This window comes from Diabrotica undecimpunctata, chromosome 4, assembly GCF_040954645.1.
Source record: "Diabrotica undecimpunctata isolate CICGRU chromosome 4, icDiaUnde3, whole genome shotgun sequence".
NCBI classification, from domain to species: Eukaryota; Metazoa; Arthropoda; class Insecta; order Coleoptera; family Chrysomelidae; genus Diabrotica; species Diabrotica undecimpunctata.
In genome coordinates this window covers 157,326,443-157,351,048 of record NC_092806.1, presented here as the reverse complement: position 1 = coordinate 157,351,048, position 24,606 = coordinate 157,326,443, and the positions used below count along the sequence as shown (strand labels likewise).

At 35.0% G+C, this 24,606-nt stretch overlaps 1 protein-coding gene across 1 annotated transcript in view; it reads left to right on the top strand.

Moving 5' to 3' along the window:
- The window catches only part of nau (myogenic-determination protein nautilus), a 119,245-nt gene that overhangs the window by 8,437 nt on the left and 86,202 nt on the right, over positions 1-24,606 (top strand). Inside the window, exons 2-3 of the mRNA XM_072530717.1 lie at positions 7,299-7,606; positions 16,677-16,905. Of these exons, the coding sequence (XP_072386818.1) occupies positions 7,314-7,606; positions 16,677-16,905 (522 nt within the window). The 5' untranslated portion in view covers positions 7,299-7,313. The remainder of the gene's footprint in view (positions 1-7,298; positions 7,607-16,676; positions 16,906-24,606) is intronic.

Here is a 24,606-nt window from a genome sequence, read left to right as displayed (position 1 = left end):
CAAATGCACTTTATCCAAAAAATTTGATAATTACAAAGTCAAAGAAGTCAAAGAAATTGCACACCCACAAAATAGTACATCTAATTTCATTCTTTGTCATACAACTGTCCTCTTATTGTAAAAATTTCAATAAATTAACACACATCTCTAAAATATATCTCTTGAATAAATATAAATAACTTTTAATAATTTAAATAATATAAAACTGAAATCACTTTCATTTAACAAACAATGACATATACCTTATTCTTATTTCATTTGTTAACATCTCTCCCCTCAAGAAGCTTCCTTGTTAATTGTCAGACAGTTACAATATTAACCGAAGTTCACCCATCATCAGCAATACAGGATAGTTTGAACTATGTATCACGAATCATTAACTAATAATTCTTGTACAGGCATGTAAGTAGTATTTTGTTACTAATTTATTACAATTCAATAGATTATCTCTTACCATTTTTTTAGTTTAGTTTCATCGGTTTCATTATCAAAATATTGTTTATGGAATTGGCAATTACTTGATGGCAATTCATGTTCAATATTATAAGATAAAACATTTTGTGTATTAGATGCTTATCGATCCTTTCATTAATTCACCCTGTACAGTATTAATCACTCAAATGCCTTTAAGAAAAACCATCCAACCAGAATTTCGTGGATTTAATATAGATTAGGAGGTAGTATTCGAAAAGCCCAAGGGTTGACTGTTCGATATCATTAATCAAGTTTTTAGACAAAGGCAATCACGAGTATATACAATGTCTTGGGAATTACAGTAGGTTTTCTAAAGAGGCCAAATTAATTTTACCTTAACAGAGAAAAACTACGATAGGATTAATACAACTCGTTTGTAAACTGAGATTTTTGTAAATTTGAAATTTCAAACACAATTCGCTTCTTTTATAAATTGAATATGCCACAGATATACAATTTCCAAATAAAACTAACTGCAATACTAAGAAACTTGTTCAGGATTAATTAATTAAAATTTTGACGTGCCTGTGATTATCCGCATTGTTCCCAGTTCAGGACTTGACGGATAACTCTCAAGAATGTTAAAGGAATACAACAGCTAGGGCTGAGGTATTTTTAGAAAAATGCTTTGGGTTTTCTTGTTCATTTTCTGAAATAGTTTCACGAATGTTTTTGGAATATGCTTGAAAAGTATATTTGGTTTAAGAATCTTTAATCCCGGTTGAGATAAAGCTCTGAAATAGTTGAGAACAACAACGAAAAACAAACCAAAAAACTGTTATATCTATTTCATTACTCTCTCAACAGAGAATCCATCTCACTTCACTAATTATTGAGCTATCAACTAGGAATATTTAGAGATCGATTAAACTTATTTCAGAGAAAATGTTCTGCAACGTTGCAGATCTTCTTTTAGTTGTTGGTAAACTCTTATGACGTAGAAGAAGTTATAAACTACTTAATTGTTAACTCGATTTCAAAAATATCGATCTTACTCTAGTCGTAAGAGACGAAAATGTTACTGAATCTCTAAAAATTATACGAACAAGCGGAATTTTTCCGAGAATGTCAATTTTGGGAGCCGAAAAAATAACTAAATTAAAGAAAAATTAAAATATAAGGATAAGGTATTTTTTGGGCCTTCTGTTACTGCGTTTATTCGACTATTGCATGGCTATCATTTCTTCACTGTTCTTCGGGGTCTTCTCTATATACAGCTAGCTGCTGTCTGGGCCGCCTATGTACTGTCCTTTGGTTTTCGTCATAGTCTGTCAACTCTCTTAATAGTCTACTAGGATGGTTCCTGAAATCATTGAAAATCGTCCTCTTGGTTTTTTGTTTTTTTTTGTGATTTTTATTCCATTGTTCTCAGTACCTTACCGTACCGTACGTTTCGTACATTAATGGAACATACTTAGGTATATTCAGAGCCTCTCTGATCATATGGTTCTGGACTATTTGTATTTTGTTTCTGTTCGATTTGCAAGTGTGTCCCCATGCTGCCGAGGCCTATGTTAGTGTTGGTAAAATTATACAGTTTGCCATCCTAATCTTTGTTTTAAATCTCAGTTTGCTCTTCCGACCTATTAATGATTAGAGTTGCCTTCTAATTATTTTAGCTTTCTGGACCGTTTGTTTCACTTGTTCTATGAAGGTAAGCTTTTTGTCCAACATTACGCCTGGATATTTGACTTGATTTGACCGTCCGATTTGCGTATCGAATAGGTATAGAACCCCATTTGGTCCGCCTCTTCTTTTTTGGTACATGACGGCTTGTGTTTTGTCAGGATTGGCATCTTCCACTGTACATACCAATCTTGTAGTTCGTTAAGTGCTCTTTGTCGGTGTCTTGTTGCTAGATCTGGGTTGGTATTGCTAACGCTATCGCTGTATCATCTGCATATAGACTTAGCAACGATCAGGGCTTGGTTGGGGTGTCTGCTGTGTTAATGGTGTATAGATACGGCGACAACACGGCTCCCTGTGGCACACTAACCTCCATGGCTCCAGCTTCGGACAGGGTTGGTCCTATCCTAACTTTGAACCTTCTGTCAGCTAGTTATGACGAGAGAAGACATGTCATCGCCTCACTATAACCATATTGTTTTATTTTATATAGCAGGCCTTCGTGCCAGACTCTGTCGAATGCTTTATTGACATCTAGAAAGGCGGATCTGAATCCAAACTGTGTTTCAGGTATTGTTTCGATTTCTTCTGATTCTTGTTTTAGCCTAGCTAGTATGACCAGCTCTGCAATTTTGCTTATTGCTGGTAATAAGCTTATCGGCCGATAATTCTGTGGAAATGTGACATTTTTTCCTGGATTTTCGATCATTATTACTTGAGCTTCTATCTGCCAGGAAAATATTTTAATCTTAGGATGTGGTTCATTAAATTTGTTATGTATACTACTGCTTTTGCTGGCAGATTCTTCAAAGATCTATTTGTAATATGGTCCCGTCCTGGAGCTTTTTTGGCGTTAGTACGCTTGATCAACTGTCCGACCTCTTCAAGGGACGTATGGGTAATATATATAATGCCCTTTCTTTATTTTATTGCCCTGTATCTTCTTTTCACTTCTTCTGTGAAGTCGAGATCTTCATTGGGATGATAATTTTTCTTACATCCTCTTTCTAGCGTGTTTTTCATAACTTCTGCTTTGTTTTCTTCTGCATACACAATTCCATTTTTTCCATGTAATCGGAAGAGTTTCTCTAACATTGTCCAAGTGTAGCTGAATAAATATTTCGGCTATGTACAAGTAATTAGGTATAACTACTTCAGATTAGTCCTTCGACTTTTGGTGTATTTCCATTAAGCGGTGGATCTTTTGTTCTTCTTCTTGCAGTACCGTCTCCTATCGAAGGTTGGCTACCATCACAGCAATCTTCACTTTGTTGGCTGCAGCTCTGAATAACTGTATTGAACTGCACCCATATCACTCCCTTAAATTTCGCAACCAGGAAATCCTCCTACGTCCCACATTTCTCTTTCCCGAGATTTTTTCTTGGATTATGAGTCTATGAGTCTTCTTTTTGTTGTGTGGATTTAAATAAGCTACTCTTACTTAGTGGAAATGTATTACAATTATAAACAGTATATTTTAAATTATAGATAGATAGATAGATGATACAATTACCATTTATTTACTCTCTGCTTTTATATAAGAAATATTATAACTTATAATAGTTTAATACGTGACCGGATGATTCCCAGGTGTGGCTGCTCGTGCGGCAGTTGAAACATAAGAGAGAGATTTTTTGTGTGCAATCTTTCGCAGCGTCAAATTTTGGACAGTGTAGTGTTGCAGCGAGGGGAAAGACATAGGAGCGTGGTTGCAAGTTTGGATTAAGTCCGAACAATAATGGAAGTTTTTTTTTCTTAGTATTTTAGATAGCTTCCAGATCTCAGATTTATTTGGATTTAGTTGCTGGATATAGTTCTCCCAATTTTCGTTTTGATGTTCATCTAATTGTTTTTTAATTTCACTATTTAGTTCATTGGTAATTCTTTTGTCCTCTCGGTTTCTTGTTCTTGGCCCTTCTTCTTTTCCTGTTTCTTTTTCTGTGGTGCTGGCCTCGATAGCATTTTGTATCGTTGTTTATAGGTTTAGAACACATTCCTCTAGCGCGCGCAATAAATTTTTTAAATAAAATTTGTATCAACTCGATGGTAAAAATTCGATATCTTTTGATCCAAGTCCAAGTTTTTGGGTTGAAATTGAGTCTGAGATTGATTTCTTTGAATCCTCCTATTGATGTAATTTTCACGGTAACCGTTTTGAATGAATACTTGTTTTAAACTAGAGAGCTCAGCGGGTTTACTACATCATCGCAAAAGCGTATTGATCTGGAGATGAGGATATTAATGACTGAATTAATTTGTGGAGGTGGTTGATGAGAGTTGGTATGCAAGTAACGATTAGTGTGGGTGGGTGTTCGATAAACAAAGTGATGAAAATCTTAAGATTCGTTTTTCTTTGTGATAACGTCGAGGAACGGTAGGGATGAATCAGTTTCCACCTCTATCAGGAAAGCTCGACGCAATGATAATCGACGAGGTTTAAGCCGGAGTTTAATATTAATTCTTGTAATAGTATTAATCTCAGCTATAGGTTTAATTGTACTGACCGTGGAAATCTTTCGGAATATCGTAACAGTGGTACACCTATATCAGTTCCATTAATTGCTGCAAAAGCTAAACAGTTTCTTGGGGCATTGGGCTTAGAAGAAGCTCAGCGGTGACCAACAGGGCGCAGAGTAATTTAAAAGTGATTTAGAAGTGATTTAAAAGTGAAGCTACAAACAAAATTCATAACGCAGACGAATCAGGGCTTTTCTGGAAATATATTTCAACAAGAACAAATTTTTTTTTGCAAGTAAAAGTAAAGCAGGGAGTCATAAACTCAGCAAAAAACGTATCTCCTGCAGTAGCTCTACAGAGAGTCAGGAAGGAAACTTCTTCTTTCAGTACTCTGTCCGACTATCGAACGTTGGTGATCAAATTCGCAATAATAACTTTGTTTACGGCAACTAGAAACAGATAAGAGGAGGACTCTTTATACCACTCTTGGAAATTTCGAAGCCAGGATGTTCTTTTTCCTGGCTCTACACAGGAAGGACACTACAGCAGAAAAGCTACCTGTTGATTACTTCAACTAAAAGAAAGCGTGGGCGATTAAAAAAATATTTTTTTGGAAGTTGGAAGTTAATTTTATACCAGACTTCAAAAAACTTTTAAAAGCAAACAATTTGGACATGAACTGAAATTTAGTTCCAGAACCATTGTTGAATGTCTTAAGTTGATCCTCAGAACACTGTTATTTATCATTTATTATGTGTTGCTTTACTATATCTTCTATATATGTATGTCTGTCTATCTCCAAGCTCGTCAGTGTTTAGCCGTCATCATCATCAATGGCGCTACAACTCTTCATGAGTCTTTGCCGCGTTTACTATTGCCTTCCATGTTTGTCGGTCCTGTGCCAGTAATTCCCATTGTCGCACTCCCATTTTCTCTAGATCTTCTTTGACTGCATCTTTTCACTTTTTTCTAGGCCGCCCTACAGACTTTCTTCCCTCTGGCCTCTCCCAGAACACACTGTTTATAAGGCGATTGTCGTTACTGCGTATCACATGCCCTGTCCATCTGAGTCTATCGGCCTTTATATATCTGACTAGATTTTCTTTTCCGAATAGAGACTCTAGCTCGTTATTGTATCTGCCCCTCCATTCGTTTGTCACGCTGTCTCTGCAAGGGCCATATATCATTCGAAGAATTTTACGTTCCCACACCAGCAATTTATTTATTGCTCTTTTTGTTAGCGTTCATGTTTCGCTTCCATACGCGACTGCTGGTCGTATTATGGTCTTATATATCCGGATTTTTGTGTCTCGTGAAAGAAGTTTTGACTTCATTAGATGTTGCATTGCAAAGAAAGATCTGTTTCCTGCCGTTATTCTCGTTTCAACTTTTCGCTCTAATTTGTTGTCATTTGTGATTGTTGCTCCTAGATATTCAAATTCTTTAACCACTTCGCAGTTGTGATCATTTATAGTACTGTTTTGCCTTATTCGCCGTCGTTTTTGTTTTGAGACGACCATGTATTTTGTTTTGTCTTCATTTATTTTTAGACCGATGTTTAATGCAGCTTCTTCAAAGCTCGAGAAAATATCCTTAATTTCTAATGTTGATTGTGCTACTGCGTCTACGTCATCGGCAAAGGCGAGTATGATTTTTGCTCCCCGAGCAGTTATGTCTGGTTTGATTTTTGGATATATTTTTCGCATGACATATTCTAAGGCCAGGTTAAACAACAATGGGGACAACGGATCTCCATTTCTCAGTCCAGAATTTACGCAGAAAGCATTTGATATTTTTCCCCCTATTCTAACTTGTGCAAAAGAGTTACTTACACACGTTTGTGTTACCGCAGCTAGTTTCTTGGGTACGCCGAGCTCGATCATTGCCTTCCATAATGTTGCACGATTAATTGAATCATAAGCCTGTTTGAAGTCTATAAAAATCAGATGCACGTCGTGATTATATTCCCAATACTTTTCAAGCATTTGTCTTATTGTAAATATTTGATCAAAAGTCGATCAGCCAGGCCTGAAACCACACTGGTAGTCACCAACTATTTCTTCGGCGTATGGTACTAATCTTTTTAATAATATCGAAGCCAATATTTTATATGTAGTGTTGATTAGTGAGATTCCTCTATAATTCATGCATGATTCCTTTTTTCCTTTCTTGTATATTGGTACAATAATACTACCACACCATTCTTTCGGCATTATTTCTTGTTGCCAGGCCATTTCTATTAATTGATGGATTTTACTTATGAGTTCATGACCGCCTGTTTTAATTATCTCGGCATCAGTATTGTCCAGACCAGGGGATTTATCGTTTTTAAGCGTTTTTATGGCATGCGTAATTTCTTCCATGCTTGGTGGGGGTATTTCTAATTCGACCATTTGATACTCATGTTCTCCGTTGTTTCCACCATTTTCATTGTTTTCATCAGTGAAATCTTGGATATTTAGGAGCTCTTCAAAATATTCAGCCTATGTTTCTATTATTTTGTTTTCGGCAGCCAGTATTTCTCCATTTTTATCTCTTACGAAGTTAAAGTTACAGTGTTTAGCTGTGTATTGTATAATTTTTCCTTATGAATTTTTTTCGATGCTACAAAAATATTGGTTGTTGTATTAAAAGCATATATTTTAAATCTTTTGAAAAGTAAAAACCTTATAACAAATCTTGAAATATGTTTATACAATGCACAACAAATGTCTCACACAAAATCATAAAAAATCTTTTAGTGTTCCTGATTTAAAATGAACTACTATTCAAACATTTTCCAACCTTACGATTTACCCCACAATTTCCCCCTTCAACGACTAAAATACCCCGAAGTGAGTGACTATCATAAAACGGTTTCGAAAAATAAAACTGAAGTGAATTCTGAACTTTTAACGTCGAGAATTAAGGACACAAACGCCGGTAGGAAACGAAGGAACATCCAAGCAGATGTTTTTTTAAGGAACTTGGAAAAACAGGACAAATCGCCGATGTCAGACACTTCTTCTAATAGTAGCCGGAGATCCATAGATGACTCGAAAAATATGAGGTAAAAATTTAAGGTTTTTTGACAAATTTTTTATTTTGCTTCGCAATAACTTTATTATTAATGAAAATCGTTGTATTTTAGTTTTAATTTTGCCATTAATATAAACGATTAATTAGTAGTAATCGATGCAACAAGTGGCATAGGGGAGAGTGGAGGTATATCGACCACTTACGCGCTATTAAAAATTTCAAGTAGCAATCTTTGTAATAAGATGACCAACACGGATTATGTGCTTTTTACTTTATCCATTATGAGTTTTTTTTAATTTTTTTTGCAAACAAACAAATATATTTTTTATAGCGTACTTTTTTAGAAAGAGGGAAAAAATCGAGTAATTTCGACCGGTAGGATGATATCGATCATGATGTAGGGCAAAATCGGCTAAGCACTTATATTTGAAAATACATTTAATTTTAAGATTTGAACATTATTTTACAGTGAGCATGGGTCACAAATATACACTTATGCTTTTTAGCGCTAATACAGTCAGCATGGGTCCAAGCTGCATAAGAACGACACCGCCACAATATGTCATTATCATGTCCAAATTTTTCACAAATGGTACAGATTTCATCACCTTCTTTTCTTTTTTCAACTGCAGTTTTCCCTTTATTTGGAACTTTTCTTGTGTAAGATGCAACTTCTGTAATTTTTCATTATTTTTCTCCTTTATTGCTTTTTAATTTCGAACTCTGCTTTAAATGGTGTAGAAGTTAATACTTTTTTGCAAATTTTGTCTTTTTCGCTATAAAGTTCGAAGTTGAAAGACTGGAACCGGACTTAAATCTTGGAATGACGTATATTCCGTTTTTTCCTACTTTTTAGGGTTTTATCATCATCGTCGCTTAAGTTGTCTTCAGTAACTTCTGTCAGACTAAATTCAGAATCGGACGAATTTGATGACAATCTATTACGTAAGACGTCCAATCTTTCTGGAATGGTTTTACTTGTCCCAGGTTCCGGAGAAGAAGTATTATGACTTCACCACATCACTACGGAATCTAATTTGTAGTCGACACAAATTAATCCTAGTAAACCTGCGTAACTTACTACTAATGATATAAAACAATATGTTGGCATCTGTATATACGTTTCGTTAGTAAAAATGTCAGACGTTAGAAGTTACTGGTCCAATTCTTTAGGACTTCCTAGATAAAAGAAGTTGTGCCTCAATAAATCTTTAAAAAAATTCGCCTATATTTACATTTTAATATCAATAATTCGTTGGTACCAAGAGATTATCCTAATCATGATCGTTTACATAAGCTTCGGCCATTGTTGGTGTACTTAATAGAAAGTTTCAGTCGGTTCCTGTTCAAAAATATTTATCTGTCGATAAATAGCTTCTTCTTCTTTTGTGCCATCTCCGCGACGAAGGTTGGCAATCATCACTGCTATTCTAACTCTTGACACTACAGCCCAAAAGAGTTCAGTTGAGCTGCATCCCAACCATTCTCTGAGGTTTCTCAGCCAGGACATTCTTCTTCTACCTATGCTGTGCTTTCCTTGAATCTTTCCCTGCATTCATTTTTAGTTTTAGGAACTCATATCTATCACCACGTGTTATATTACCCAGATATTGTAGTTTTCTTATTTTGATGGAATCTAGTATCTCCCTGCTGTTCTCTATTCTTCTTAGTACTTCTTCATTGGTTATTCTGTCTGTCCAGGAGGTTCTCAGCATTATTCGATATGTCCACATTTCAAATGCTTCCAATTTATTGAAACATTTTTTATTTAAAGTCCATATCTCTACACCATACAAAAGAACAGAAAATACATAACACTTGAGTACTCGTTTTCTAAGATTTAGGCTGAGGTCTCTACAACATAATATTTGTTTCGTATTATTGAATGCACTTCTAGCCTTTTCTATTCTAACTCTAATTTCTTTGGTATAATCTTTTGTTTCATTAATGTTTGCCCCTAAATAGTTATAATTCTGAACTTGTACTATCGTCTTATTATTTACGTGTAGATTGATGTATCTAATATTTTTCTTTGATATAACCATGAATTTTGTTTTCTTTATGTTTAGTGACAGACCAAATTCTTCACTCGCTGCAACAACCTTATCTAAAATTCTCTGTAGATCTGTAATATTTTCTGCTATTAGTATTGTATCATTAGCATATCTAATTTCACGTATGGATAGGCCATTTATTTTTATGCCTACTGTCTCATCTTTTAATGGTTTTTTGAATGTTTCCTCTGAGTATGCGTTAAACAGTGATGGCGACAAGACACAGCCCTGTCTAACACCTCTTTTCATTTTTATTTTATTAGTTTTTAAATTATTTATTGTTATGACAGCTTCTTGTTCATAATATAGATTATTTATTATTCTTATATGCCGAGTGTCAATGTTTTCGGTTCTCAGTATTATTATTAACGGATTATGTTTCACTGTATCGAACGACTTGTTTTAATCTAGGAAGCAGACATAGATGTCCTGGTTTGCATCTAAACATCTCTGTATTAGCACATTTACTGCATATAATGCTTTTCTGGTTCCTTGAGCATTTCTAAATCCGAACTGAGTTTGTCCAATGTCTTGTTCTAACTTTCTATGTATTCTACGATGAATAATCTTTAGTAGATCATAAGTTTTATAGCAAGATTTCTGTCGGTATTTCGTCTGGTCCTACTGCTTTCCCAGTTTTCATTTTTTTGGTTGTGTGTTTTACTTCACTTTCTGTTATTTCCGGTCCAGTCTCTTCAACGAAATATCCGTTATCTATTTTGTCTCGTTTGTCGTTAAACGGCTGTTCTATATAGTTTGCCCATACCATCAATTTGTTGTCTGTATCCATAACTGTGTCTCTCTTTTCATCAACTAGTATATTTTGTTTGTATTCTGGTCTTCTAGTTAATTCTTTTATTTTTCTGTGTAAATTAAAGCTGTCATGTTTATTTTGTAGCAGTTTTATTTCATTAAATTTTTCTTTTAACCAATTTTCTTTTACTATTCGAATTTGTCGCCGTATTTCGTTTTGTGTTTGCTGGTACAATGATTTATTTTTGTCCTTATATATTCTTCTTTTGTTCATCAATTTTAGTATTACGTCCGGTATCCAATCTTTTTTCTTTTCTTTGTCAGCCTTTATTTTTTCCCGGTTTTTGTTAATGTTTTCTTCGTTGCATTCCCCTTCAATCTGTACGCTGTTCAAATCTCAGAAATGGGGATACAAATTGTATGTTTCCTGTTGAAGATATGATTTTTCATCTAGTTTTGAAATTTATACAGGTTCAGAAAATGATAGCAAATGTCCTGAGCTAAATGAACCCGACTTAAGATCAAGTGCCAACGTCGTTGTCAAACTTTGCCAAATAATACTTTGTAATCGAAATTTGTTTTCTATGCATGCTATGTTTTCTCTGTGTTGTTGTACGGGGCGGAGGCATGGACGCTTACAGACACCACTATTAAAAAACTTGAAGCATTTGAGATGTGGCTTTATAGAAGAATGCTGAGAATATCATGGACAGAAAGGATCACGAACAAGGAAGTTCTAGAAAAAATGAAGAAGGAACCAGAGATTGTGTTTACGATCAAACGCATAAAATTGCAAAATCTGGGACACGTTATGAGAAATCAGCACCGTTACTCCCTGCTGCAGTCTATATTGCAAGGTAAAGTCAAAGGTAAGCGAGGACCCGGTAGAAGGAGAATATCATGGCTGCGGAATTTAAGAACATGGTTTAAGAAAACCTCAACGGAGCTGTTTCGAGCCGCAGCGAGCAAGGTCATGATTGCCAATATGATTTCCAACATCCGAAACGGATAGGAACCAGAAGAAGAAGAAGAAGAATCGAAATTACAGAGTATATTTCGATAATTTTTATACTGTGATACCTTTGATGGTTTACAAGCTACTTTCTGACCAGCAACTCAAAAAAGAACCCAGAGGATTTTCTCATGAATTTATAGGTAATATTGACGGTGTTCAGTAATTTCACTTGGTTCCTGAATATAACGATCATATAGGTGAAGTTGACGCTATGGGCAGTTATATTGGTCGTTATAAGATAAAGAAGCGGACAAAAAAATTGTATCTGCGGATATTTTATCATCTCTTGGATATGACTTTTGTTAACAGTTAGCTCCTCTATAGAAGATGTTACTTTAAAATAAGAAATGTTTAACTTATCCTGAATTTTGGCCTGAGAGATCCCAGTGTTTATGCAAGGCCAACAGTTTTAATTTTTCATTGAAACGAGGAAGACTTTCTGATCAAACCACTGAGAAACTTTTGCAAGAAAAAAGAAGAATATCGACAGCTTTAAGTTTCATACCTCGAAAAAACATTAGAACTGATTCCATGGGTCACTGGCCTACATATGATAAAGCGAGACATAGGTGTAAATTGCCAACCTGTGAGTCAGTCTCCTTCATTAAATGTTCGAGTACATTTTTGTTTAAACAAAAGTAATAAATGCTTTGTCAAATTTCACGAGAACTGAGTTTGTCCTTTTGATGCGTAATGAGATAGATATGTGACAATATTTTTGTACATAATAAACTATTTTTGCAAAAAAGTTTTTTTCTTTCCTTTTTCTGTAACCACTTTTACATTGTCCAGATTTTTTTAAAAACGAAATAAACAATTGCGCAGCGTAGGGTTAATACGTATGAGTGATGAAGTTGCTTATCTTGATAAACTTGATTGGTTGATAAAGAGTTTATGTTATAATCGTAGTTTATTTGTAACGAAACATCCGACAAAATGCTGAAACAGGAAGAGAAATTCAGATCAATATTGTTATTTGATTTTTAATGCCCAATTATGTCTACATCTTTTTACTGTGGGAAGTTCTATTATTCTCAAACAATTAGAGATTACGTAATACGCCAATCAGGATTACTCAGCAAATTGAACGACCACAAAATAAAACGAATGTGACCGTATAACGTGAACTAGAGCCGAGATTAGTTCTCCATATTTCTTATTTTGCTAACATTTCTCGAAACTTGTGGGAAATCGATCGGCGATCGGTTTGAATCCTAGGAGAGACCCTTTTGTGTTCATGTCGGCTCCCTGTAGAGCTAGAAATTCTCATGTTTGGATTTCGCTCGGAGATAGGAGCGAAAACTGAATGTATTAGTAATAATTCTGGAGTTTTGTTGTCTTATCTTTCACTATGGAGTATAAAAACAATTTTGGAAGAATTTATTTATATCTTTCGTAGTTAACCTGTTCGTAGAACACACAAAATAACCAACCAAAATAAATCAAGCTCAAAATATTCGTAATAGCTTGTTCAAAGTTAAAATAAAACGGACAAAATCAGTAAAATGATAAAAGCTGACGAGCAAAAATAGAGAAATACTTGCTTGAAAGAAAAACTGAAACTATTGTTTCTGTTACTGCTTAAGACTGTATAGTTCTTCACGAATGAAAAGGTTAGACTACGTGAAGAGTCGTCAATAGTCATAGACATATAAAACAAATACACCGAGTGCTACAATACAGTCACGTTTCCCCAGTGCGACAGATAAAATTGGCCCAAAGTAGTCCCTGAGAATGATCAATGAGAATGTCACGTGATCCATAAACCCGGCAGAGATTAGACAGTGATGCAGGGATGGCCTTGCGTCTGTTTTCCCTGTCGCACTGGGAGAACGCGACTGTATTGCAGCATTCAGTCTATATTGTAATATATGTCTATGGTCAATAGAGTGTGGCAATTTCTGGAGTGAAAGAAAGAAAGGTGCATATCCGAATATTCTTTTCTTCTTCGTCCTTTTTGTATGTAGGCTTTAAAGCCTGTTTCTTCTTCAATATTAGGCTCCTAAATTGTTTAAATTATCGCACTATCTTTTTCTTGGTCTGCCAATACTTCTTCGTCCATTTGGTGACTTATCTCGTGCTATTCGTACTATCCTATCCTCTGCCATTCTACTAATGTGTTCGTTCCACTTCTGTTTCCGTTTTGTCACCTATGTCTTCTATATTGCATGCTCTACTTATGTTTTCGCTTCTCTCCCTATCCAACAGACTTTTCCCTGATATTCGTCGATGTATTTTCCCGTGTATGTTAATATAGGTCTAATTTCTGCTTTATAGATTCTTGTTTTTGTGTCTTGTCTTAGGTGTTTGTTCTTCCAGATTGTTTTATTAAGACATCCCTCCGCTTTACTTGCTTTTAAGCTTTGTTATCGTACTTCTTCTTCAACACCTCCGTAACTAGTTATATCTATTTCATGATATTCTTGCTTCCTGCTTTATTATTTTCCCATCAATTTCGATTTTACATCATAGTGGGTATTTAGATGTTGTCATACATTTGGTTTTTTCTGGTGATATCATCATATTGTATTTCTTGGCTGTTGTATTGTAGATGTGTGTTAATCTTTGGAGCTCGTCTTCTGTCTCGGCGATTAATGCGGCGTCGTCTGCATAACATAATATTTAAAGAGAAGTGGGCTTAACGAGTCACCCTGCCTGACTCCGCTTTGTACTGGTATACACTGTGTTAGTTTTACATTTATCTTTGCCTGTATTTAATTATGAAAGTGGATGTTTTCGATGGTTTGTATAATATTGATTGGTATGTTTCTTTTATACAGTAGGTTTAAGACGTCTTCGACTTGGATGCGATCAAAAGCCTTTGTCAGGTCTATAAAACATAGTTATTCTGGTTTATTGTACTCGATGGCCTTTTCTGTGATTTGTCTTAGTACAAATACGGTGTCTATGCAGAATCTTCCGGATCTGACTTCTTGTTGTTCATCTGATAGAGTTGTTAGTTTATTGATTTTGTTGGTGAGGACTTTTGTGGTAAGCTTTAGTGCGGTGTTCATTGGATTTATACATCTATAATTGTTGGGGTCTTCTTTATCTCCTTTCTTGAACATTGGTATCATTATGCTGTTTCTCCAAGCATCTGGTATCTTGCAGTGCAATATTAGATTTTGTATAAATTTTTTCATCTCAAAGGTTATAATTTCTCCTCCGTGTTTTAGAAGCTCGTTGGTTATTCCGTCTGGTCCTGGTGACTTTTTATTTTTGAGTGAATTTATGTTTATCTCTACTTCCTGAAAACTGATTTCTATTTCGTGTCTTAATTCGTGTCTTAATATTAAACAGTTCCGTCAGGTATCTTTCCCATTCGTTTGCTGGTATGTTATTGTATTCCTTCAATTCTGCCATTTCTTTCCGTTGGTTTCTTATGAATCTCCATATTTGTTTTTGTGTAGGTACCGTAGAAGTCGCTTTCCATAATTTTTGTAAACTGTTCCCAGTGTTCATTTTTTGTTCTTCTTACCAACTGCTTTGTTTCATTTCGTATTCTTTTATATGTGTCTCGAGATTCTGGAGTATTTGATGTTTTGTACTTCGTGTAGACCTCTCCTTTCTCTTTACATTTCTCTTTTATTTCTTTTCTGAACCATGGTGTAGTGTTATTGTTTCTATTGTTTAGTATGGCTTTGCGTTTTCCTAGAGATCCTGTTGCTGCTTCTTTAATATTGTCTTTAATTTTCTCCCAGCTTACGTTTATATCTTCGATGTCGTCTATTTGTTTCAGCTGTATCTTCTGTGGTAGCCTCTTCTGGTACATTTCTCTTGTAGAGTCGTTCCACAGTGATTGTACATTGTATTTTAACTTTGATTGAATGATTTCCTGTAGAAAATGTTTTGGTGTTATTTTCATTCTTATTTTTGCTAATACTAGTTTGTGTTCTGCCTGCGTCTGCTGAGTTTAAAGTTCGGATATCTAGAATCTGCTTTGGGTGAATTTTTCTATTAGTGACTATAAAATCAATCATAGATTTGTGCCCCCTGGAGTTTTCAAATGTATATTTATACTGGAGCTTATGGTCGAAAAATGTAATATTATTTATATATTTCCGAATATATTTCCAAATATAATAGTCAGAAATACGTATTTACGGTTGCCTTCGACGTTTTTGCCTTTTTACGCCCTTATGACCGTTTTTTTTCTCATTTTCATTGCAAGCTACGCCACTACACCTTGCCGTTGTATATATATATATATATATATATATATATATATATATATATATATATATATATATATATTATATCAGCACGCTAAAATTCACATTCCCTTTTATGAAGGATTAAAACCGACTCATAAATGAATTAGGTAAACCTTAAAGTCCCTGAAATCTATCCTAGCAAGATTGCCAACTCCCCTCCTTGGCTAATATCTTCTCCTCATATAAATTTGGAACTATTGTCAGATAATAAGAAAAAAACCAATTGTTATTTAATTAATTCTCAATATTAAACCACTTAGGTATTTCTTAATTTTCCTCCTTCAAACAGTTATTCACCGATGGATCTGTGATGGAACATTGTGTAACATCTGTCTTTGTGACAAAGAATGAAATAAATAGCAGAGACTAATAATATCTTAATAAGGAAACTCTTTGTTTGTCTAATATTTATTATAAAATAAATCTTATGCAGTATCGATAAGTAGAGAGTAACTAAAAGCATTCGTTTTATAAAATGGTTCAATATTGAGTACTTATTTTCCTCTGGCATATTTATAAAAATTAAGAAATCACAAATCGTATAGAAAAGTGTAGTAAAATCTCAAAACTAACCGCAGCCAAAACGTGTTGAGAAGTGACAGCTGTCAAATTTGTTTGATTAGGTTATTTAAGGAAGGGATATTGCCTGCTTTAGGGACAAGAATTAGCTCGAAATGTTTTTAAAATGGTGGTTTTGGCTAACCATAAAACAACTTCTAGTGGAGTACCCGTTACACAGTACAGGAAGGGGTAAATTCGGAGTCCTGGAGAATTTGTGATTTTTCGATATGGAAAATTGATTAATCAATATTTAAAACCAATAAACTATTTATTCAAAATTTGATTGTGGTACTATTATATGGCTGTTAATATATTTTTTTGCTAATATCCATATAGGCTGAGACGAGTTTCTAAATAAAAAAATATTAATTTAACCTCACAAATAAAGAAAAATATTTGTCCGCTTGCGTCGACTGAATCTTAGTTCTGTTCTCCTAAATATGTAATACATTGTGGTTTATACGACCCTAAAACCAATACTAATATATTTCTCATTATTTCCAGCTTAAGAATAGACACCGGATACGTGAGTGCGGAGAGTTCGATAGAAGAGAGCGAAGAGGAAAAAGAAATCGCGCATCACATTTTAGAGCCGGCGGTACATCATACAGGATGTTCGATAAATGGACCGAGGAAGTGCCTGGCATGGGCCTGCAAGGCTTGTAAAAAGAAGACCGTTGCAATAGATCGAAGGAAAGCGGCCACTCTTCGAGAACGTAGGAGACTTAGAAAGGTAAATTAGATTTACTAATAGGTTTATCCGTTTCTACGAGGGTTGGAAGGTAATTTACTGAAGGTGGGTCCTCGTTCGTCAAACATATTTAAATTCAAATCCTTGTTGACCTTTCCGTCCATATTATTACGTAAATGCGGCATGTCGGTTTAAAACAGAAATACAAAAATCGGATAACAAAAGGAATATATGAATAAAAATGCAAAATTATTGTATCTGATCTGTCCATCGTTTGTGTTTTGTTGATAACCAGATTAATTGGTATGAAGTGAACAACTTAATTGCAAGGGATACATTTTCATTTGTTAATGATGTCAGAGAGTTGCTTCTACCGAAGAAATATGTTTTAATTTCCACCTATGGATCATTTACTTGTTAGCGTAATTTCACAATTGCCTTTCTCTTTGCCATTCATTAAAAAAATTGTAGACAACCTTATTTGTTCTGTTCCTTCTTTACAAATTAAAAACACCTTAAATATTTTCAATACTTTTAATACACACAGGTCCGTTCCTAGGGTAGTGAGCGCCTGCGTGCAGGATTTTTTGTGCGCCCCCATATTATGTTTTTAAGATACCTATATCATAAGATGTTCTTGTGATATGATTGAAAATACGATATAAATGTAAAAACAAAAATAAAACGAACCATGTTTGAAAAAAGGTTTTATTTTCAAAATTAAATGAAGAAAAAAGGTCATTTTAAAACAATATTATTATGTAAGTTAACAGTAAGAAAGAAAACACTCAATTCGCAAATTAATAAGGCATTCTGCAATATAACATGAAACAATAACGGAAAGGAGATACTCTCAATGCAAAAAAACTTTATTAAATAATACATATATACCAAGTGAAAAATAATTAAATAACAAATATTGGTTTGGCTTTAAAAATGGCTTTACAAATTTTATTTTCTTTACAAATCTGATCTGAGCCTTGAGCCTTTCTTGGCACATTGACGTTATAAATAATTTTTTATGAGCTTTAGCTTTGAAAAACTCCTTTCGCCAGATGCCACCAAAATTGGAAGGGTTAGGAATATTCTCAAGGCTATAAATAGATTTGGAAACAAGGATTGTAAATTTTTCTTTGTTATATAATTTAAAATATCTATGGGCAAATCCGAAATTTGGCTAGAGTCTGTGATTGGGTTAAGAACTTTGTATGACAGAATTTCATTATGCAAATCAAGACCATCAATATCTTTGCATACGTTTCCTTCATGTTGAATTTGTAAAGCTAAATCCAAATCCATACATGATCTTTTAATCACATCAGAATCTAGATTTTGAAAATTACCCAAAAATTCAAATAAATCGTGGCACTTATTTATTCCCCCAAAGCGTCTTTGTAGGGATTGAATTGTTGTGTCCAAAATTTGAAAATAAAAACTGATCTTAAATTTTTGTTTTGGGTCGAATACTGTTTCATCTGTACCTTCATACGAAAATTGAAGCTTCGTCTTTCTTTGTCTTAATAATGGAAATGTTTGCTCTACATCACTTTTTTCTGCTTCTGCTACAGCCTCATTCATGAAAATCTCGAAATGTTTGTCTGACCTTTTTTCAGTGAAATAAATAATAAGATTTTTTATTTCTGTATGGCATTCATTTAAAGTTGTATTTGGATTCAGGACCATTTTACTGACTATATTAACTTTTGTTAACACATCATGCCAAATTATAATAGAAAAAATGAATTTGAACGTTTTAATTTTGTCTAATAGTGACCTTGCTGAATGTTTCGTGTTCATATCTCTTGAATTATCTTCCACCAAATCATGTAAACTTTTACAAATTTCGAGGAATTGAAACCTAAGAGGGCGAATGGCTTTGACTCTGCTTTCCCATCGTGTTTCAATTACTGATTTTAAAGTTGAGTTTGGTATATTTGTTTTTTAAATGTCCCATCTGTAGGGTGAAGCAGAAAAAAAAATGAACAACTCCTGAATAATTGAAAAAAAATCCTACAGTCTCATATGAAATTTTAGCTGCATCATTGACACTTAAATTAAAAGTGTGAGCTGAACAAGGCAAAAACATTGCTCTGGGATTAATTTTTAGAATTTGAGCTTGAAGGCCCACATGCTTGCCAGACATATTTGCCCCATTGTCGTAACCCTGACCTCTCATGTCATCAAGGTTTATTTCAAATTTTGATAATATTTCTTCTTTTAAAAAATTGAAGAGCCCTTCTCCTCTAGTATTTAAAACTTTGAAAAAACCCAGAAAGTGTTCTCTAATTTCGACTTCATATGGAGAACAATAAACGAAGCGAATTATGACCGTCAGCTGCTCAACATGGCTAGCATCTGGAGATTCATCCAAAATAATTGAGTAATATTTTGCTGTTCTGAGGCAACTCAGAATTTCTTTGTGAATATTTCTTAACAATAAATGAATTAATTCATTTTGGAAGTGATTGCTCAGGTAATGAGGCATATTTCGGCACAACCCTTTAGACCTTCGAATATTGCTCAGGTGTTCCAACATAATTGGATCGAATTTGGCAATCATTTCAACTAATTTCAAAAAACTGCCATTATTAGTCTCATAAAGATTCGTACTGTCACCCCTAAAAGCTAAATTTTGGCCAGGTAAATACTACACAATACAAATCATTCTTTTAATGATTTCACGCCATCGCTGTTTTTCAATTTCATAATATTTTTGTTGCTCTTTATCAATAGTACATTCTTTACTCAAACGTGGAGAGCGGCATTAAGGTCGATTCTCACTATACGTTCCGTTTACTTTCCATATCCGTGGCTTTCCATTTACATAAAATATTATTAAACACAAATCATATAGTATATGCCCACTTTCGGTTCCGTTTACCTACCACTCCCGAAGCCTCGCGTTCAAGATTACCGGCCACGTATTTTTTCTGCTACAAGCTGCGATGTGTCGGGTACGGTATGGATAGTGCGAATATTATTACATCGCGGTTCAGTCTAAGTTGTTAAGATAAATATGAATGACGAAAAATTGATAGAACTTGTCAGGCAAAATAATGCCTTATATGATTTTGAAAATAAAAAATATAGCGATAATTCATTTAAAGACAATATTTGGTCAGCTATTGTCAAGGAACTCGATGCCGAATAAATTTTAAATTATTTGTTTGTTTATGTGTATAATGCAAAATCTTAGCAACTGTGATACTGGATGACTCAGAAAAAGTAATTTTTGTCTACACAACTGAATGTGGAAGTTGTTTCCACTCTAATTTAAAGTTCATTGAGAAAAACCAGACTTATTGTAAGTAAACGCGATGTCTACTGAGAATTGTGGTTAAAATAATGGGAGGTATATGGAACGGGTATGGAAAGTAAACGGAACGTATAGTGAGAATCGACCTTTAGACGGCTCGTCGTGTGCTGACACTAATAAAATTGTAGGTTGGTAATTTAATGAGTAATTTTGGTAGTATAATAGGGAATAGCAATCGGATGAAGTGATTGCTTTAGCGCTTACCGGGGAAATACTGAACACTGACTTTTTTTGTTTTAGAAGTGAGAATATTTTTGTAATGGTAACCAAATATTTGGTAAAATTTAGCGCCTGCGTACGGGGCATTTATTGCATACCCACCCGCCAGGAATGGCCCTGAATACACATATTCAATTTACTTTCTGTACAATTTTAAAGGACCAACCAGAAAATCTGGGACAAATAAAAATTTCGCAAAGAACGTTTTAACAAGTATATTTAAAAACAATTACAACTCCGTATTTTGGATGCCGATAACTTGCTTAGGATAGCTATACACTTGCTTACGATAATATACACTATATACAAAAAAAAACTAAAGAAAACTTGTCAGTGATACGAATTAATATGAGTTGGGTAAAATTATTATGGTTTCCGATTAGGTTAAACCGGTAAAACTTTCTAAATTGCGCCTAGCGCTGAATTCCCTGTGACCAAATCCCTCTAAAACCCAAGTCTGCGCTTTCCACCTTCGTGCAAAAGAAGCCAAGCGAAAACTCCAAATTCCGTGGAATGGTAATACATTAGAACACACAAATCAACCTATATATCTTGGAGTAACTCTGGACCGGTCCCTCACCTACAGACAACATTGCATAAAAACGAAAGGGAACAACTAGGAACAGCATACCCAGAAATCTAACAGGAAGTAAATGGGGCGCACGTCCTTGCGTTTTAAGAACAACGGCACAGGCACTGTGTTTCTCAACTGCTGAATATGCTTGCCTCGTTTGGGGAAGATCTGCCCACACCAAACAAGTTGATACTGCGCTAAATGAGACATGCAGGATAGTAACGGGGTGCACGAAACCAGCGCCACTCCCAAATCTATATAAAGCAGTTTGTTTTGCAGAACCCTCAGCACACAGAGGCGTTGCAGAGCACATAGAGAAGATTAAACAGATCGCGGACGAGCGGCATGCCCTACACAAAGCTCGGACACAACGAAAGCGACTAAAATCTAGAAAAAGCTTCCTTGGAACAGTGCAGGATGAACCGCCTGTAAAATCAAACATGGCAAAATGGGTAAAAATCGACCAAGATGATGTGAACTGTGACTGTGGAGAAACACAGAATATGGAACATCTTCTTACATGCAGAAACTGCTCTCATCGATGTACACTCGAAGATTTGTGGCTCGCCAACAAAGATGGAACCGACGTAGCCCGATACTGGGCCGAAATTTTATGAATGACATGTCCGGACACGATAAAGTAAGTAAGAAAGCGCGAATATGAGCTTCGAGCTTACGCCAATGCTTCATTCGAATTGAAATCAACTGTTCCCTCTCGACCATCTCCAGACTCATTCTCTTTCCATTTCGCGAACTTTAACCATCCTTTCATTGGTCAAAATTACCAATGGAGTTTATTGTTATGATTCTTGATTCTTAAGACAACTTTAGAAGACTATGTTTAGAAAGTTGTTTTGAATACTAGATATCGGTGCCCGTACAGATTATTAATTGTTACAAAACAATTTCACGTAGCCTGATTCTGATATCTCAACCATACTCCCTGGTGCAGCACCAACCCTCAAATCATTGTTCATTCCCATACGCTTAATTATAAGCATAGGTGGAACGTAAATTCCTAAAGCACTCGCACAGCAAACAACTGTCGTGTTGACTCCACGTTTTCTACCGGACACTGAAACAACTTGCCTTTTATCTTTTTGTGTGAGAACCTTTTGGCATTTGTTCTAAACAGTGCTGATACCCGTTTCGTCAACGTTAAATATGCGAGTTGCATCAATATTATTCTCATCAACCATTTTTTCCAGAAGGTCGAAAAAGACGTTAACATTCCTTTTATTGTATCCTTTTGCGCGCATCATGGATGGACGTTGCTTAAGGTTTTCTCAGTGAGATCATGTCCCTATGACGAGCTTTAAACGCATAAAACCACTTTTTTTCTGCCATTTGGGATTTAAAGTGTGATCAACTAGCTCTTTTCCCACTGCTATTGGTAACACACTGCCTTGGCCAAAATCCTTCGTTTTTTAATTTGTCTTGACATTGGTCTGCTAAAGGTGATGAAGCAAGGTAGGCTTAAAGACTCCGTACTGCCTGCAGCATTCATTTAATCCCATATCTCCATTATACCAAATGTTTGAAGAGCCCGGCTCATGTCGTCCACATTCCATGGTCCGGCAAAGGGAAACAACTCATTTTTTTTTATACACATAAATACATGCTTTTCTTGTATTTTTAAGTCAAAATTGTTTGCACATACTTTTACATATGCTGTAACCTTACATATGGAACTAGAAAACTATACTAAAACACCATGAAATACAAAAAAATTGATAAAACAAAATCGGTAAATGTGAACGTTGTAAAACTTCACCCCTTAACTCTAGGAGGTGCTCTGGCTTCCTCATAAAGGATAAATACAGCGGTAATACAATATTGGCGACTACTTTCTCTTATGTATCCTACCTATTTTAAAATACGTCCCCAAATGTAAACGTTTAAAAAATTTACACATTTTTTTCCGGACGTACTTATATTCCTTCCAACCCTGTATACAATTCGAAAATGTTTTATAACGCTCGAGTCTCTTAAAAATAAAATAAAAGTATATGTGCTGGTGGATATCCATTAGCTAATAAAAAAGTATACTCTCTTCGAATAAGTGCTGGAAAAGTTTGGAATACGCTTTGATGATGTTCGCTAAACTTTGCGACAATCCACGAGAGACGTTGTTTTAACTTCTTTTTAAGTGACTCACAATTTTTTCAACTCTAACCGACAACAGTCCAGAAATTCGAACGACAAATTTAATTAGAGATAATTTAATTAAAATTTACACTTAATTTGTATATTTATGTATTCAAATGGACGAAGTTTCTATAAATATTTATAATGCAATTTAAACATAAACTTTCTGTATTTGCCTTCCTCGTCGTGTACAAGATCCAAATGCAACAGAAATGAGTTTCGATATTTATCATTATTCGTATATATAGCAGTACATACAGATAAGGTGATTGGTGGGCGATATGGCTCTGAGGTGTATATATGAGAAATTAGAAAATCAACTCAATTTTTTGTTTCAAAAATATTTTAAAAATGTTCTCCGTTGCAGTTGTCTATATTCTGTTTAAGTCGACATTGTTTCATCAATTTCAAGATATCTTCTATCATCCATTTACTTTTCTTGATTAGGTTACTTCTATAACGATTGTATATCATGTGTAACCTTTTTTGGATGTCGCTAGAAAGGTCACCAATGGATATACTGCGAACGGCAGCCAGATGGTTGGTGGAAAGCGAGTCGTGGGTTCAAAACTAGCTTTTGGAATCGGTATGTTGTATAAAAGAAGAAATTGTCAAAGATAAGATAAGATAAGATAAGATAGGATAGATAACTAGATCGATAGAGAAATAGATAAAGAGAAATGTATGAAAGGTTACCATAGAAAATTAGATAAAGATAGAAAAAGGTCGCTAGACGCTACTTAACTTTTTGTGAATAAAAGGGGAAAGCTAAGAAACCTTAGATGTCGAAGAAGTATAAGAAACAACAAACTATATGGAGAAAATGCCGGCGTTTAAGATGGAATTAATTCCGCGTGCTTTTGATCTTCTACTTATACCGCCTTCATTCTCTGAGGTTGTTGAGTGGACTGTATCCGTTTGTCACTTGTTATTGAGCTTTCCTTACCGCATGTTCCAGTACAAAATTAAATAGCAGGGGGCGAGAGGATCTCCTTGTCTAAGCCCGGTGTCAATGAGAAATTCCTCCGACGTGGTGCTGCCAATTCTGATCCGTCCGGAAACGTTCTGTGTGCTCACCTGTGCTAATCGTACCAGCTTTCCAGGTACTCCCATTTCTACCATAGTCTCCCACAAAACTTCTCTGCTAACAGAATCGTAAGCTTGTTTAAAGTCCACGAAGATTTGGTGTACATCGCGGTTGAATTCCCAGTTTTTTTCCAACACCTGGCGTAGGACGAATATCTGGTCTATGGTCGACCTTGCCGGTCTGAATCCGCTTTGGTAGTCGCCTATTATTTATTCTGCGTATGGAGTTAGCCTTCTAGACAGTATTATGGATATAATTTTGTACGTTGTTGTGATTAACGATATTCCTTTATAGTTCCGACATATTTGTTTGTCTCCCTTCTTGTGGATAGGTACTATATGGCTTTCATGCCAGTGTTTCGGTATTTCTTCTCTTTCCCAGACTTCTCTTATAAGATTG